At 64.7% G+C, this 1,191-nt stretch overlaps 1 protein-coding gene across 1 annotated transcript in view; it reads right to left on the reverse strand.

The window, feature by feature from the left end:
• The window catches only part of LOC130587344 (H-2 class I histocompatibility antigen, Q9 alpha chain-like), a 4,378-nt gene extending 3,193 nt beyond the window's left edge, over positions 1-1,185 (reverse strand). Inside the window, exon 1 of the mRNA XM_057388324.1 lies at positions 1,104-1,185. Coding sequence (XP_057244307.1) covers positions 1,104-1,179 — 76 coding nt within the window. The 5' untranslated portion in view covers positions 1,180-1,185. The remainder of the gene's footprint in view (positions 1-1,103) is intronic.
• Between the last annotated feature and the right edge of the window lie 6 nt (positions 1,186-1,191).

The following is a 1,191-nucleotide window of genomic DNA, read 5'->3' on the forward strand; positions in this document are numbered from 1 at the left end:
CCCCCAAGAACCCCCCGCAGGAAGCGCATGGGGTGGAGAAACGGGGGGACAACGCAGAGATTGGCGGGGTCCGGCGGTGTCCGAGGGTCAGGAAGCGGAGAGCCGGGAATGGTCCAGGGTTCAAGGAAAGGACCGGGATAGGCGGGATGGGGGATCCAGGGGGTCCCTGTGCCCAGGAACAGGGGGTTCCAGGGGTCCCCGGTATTGAGGGAAGTGGGGTCTCGGGGCTGGGAGAGGCAGGAATGGGGGTGCAGGGAGTCCCGGGATCAAGGAAAAGGGGGAATCCAAGAGCTGGGAATGCCTGAGAAGGATTGCAGGGGTGTCCCGGTGCTGGATAAGGGGGTTCAGGGGGTACCGATGACCGGAAATGGACGTTCCAGGGGGGTCCCAGTACCCAGGGATGGGGGTTCAGGGGGGTCCCGGTGCCGGGGCAGTCACCGGGCGGATCCCGGTGCCGCAGTTTGGGAGACGCGAAAGTGACCGAGGAAGCGCGGGGAGAACGGGGGATGGAGGGAAAAGGGGAATTCCAGGGAATTCATCTGGATCCCACGGGATCCCCGCCGCTTCGACACGCGTGGGACTCCGTGACAACCACTTGGGACCCCTCCAGGACCCACTGGAGCCCCATCTCAGGAAAAGCCGGAGATAGAGAACTGGGCGAGGAGGGACCCGGAAATTCGAGAGATCTGGGGAGATCAAAGGTCGAGGAAAAGGGCGGGGCTGGGGTCTGCAAGCGGGGGATGCCCGGGAAGGGGGTGCAGTGATGTCCCAGTGCCGAATAAGGGGGTGCAGTGGATGCCCGCGGCCGGGAATGGGGGTGCAGGAGAGTCCCAGGGTACTGACAGGGTTAAAGGTGTGTCCCTGTATCCGGAATTAGAGGTTCACGGGGGTTCCCGTGCCCAGGAATGGGGGTTCAGGGGGTCCCGGTGCTGGGGAAGAGGATACAAGGGGATCACGGTACCAAAAATGGGTGTTCAGGGGGGTTCCATTCCCGGGAATGGAGGTTTCAGGGGTTCCCGGTGGCCGGAAATGGAAGTTCAGAGCTGTCCCGGTGCTGGGGAATTGCTGTTCAGGGGGGTCCCGGTGCCGGGGGTCCCACTCACCTCTCGTCGCTCCCCCCGGGGCCCCCAGGAGCGCCAGGAGCCCCAAGAGCACCCCCAGACCCGGCGCTGGAGCCATCACAGACCGATC

This window comes from Malurus melanocephalus, unplaced genomic scaffold (genome assembly GCF_030028575.1).
Source record: "Malurus melanocephalus ecotype Western Australia unplaced genomic scaffold, MMel_1.1 scaffold_1794, whole genome shotgun sequence".
Classification (NCBI taxonomy): Eukaryota; Metazoa; Chordata; class Aves; order Passeriformes; family Maluridae; genus Malurus; species Malurus melanocephalus.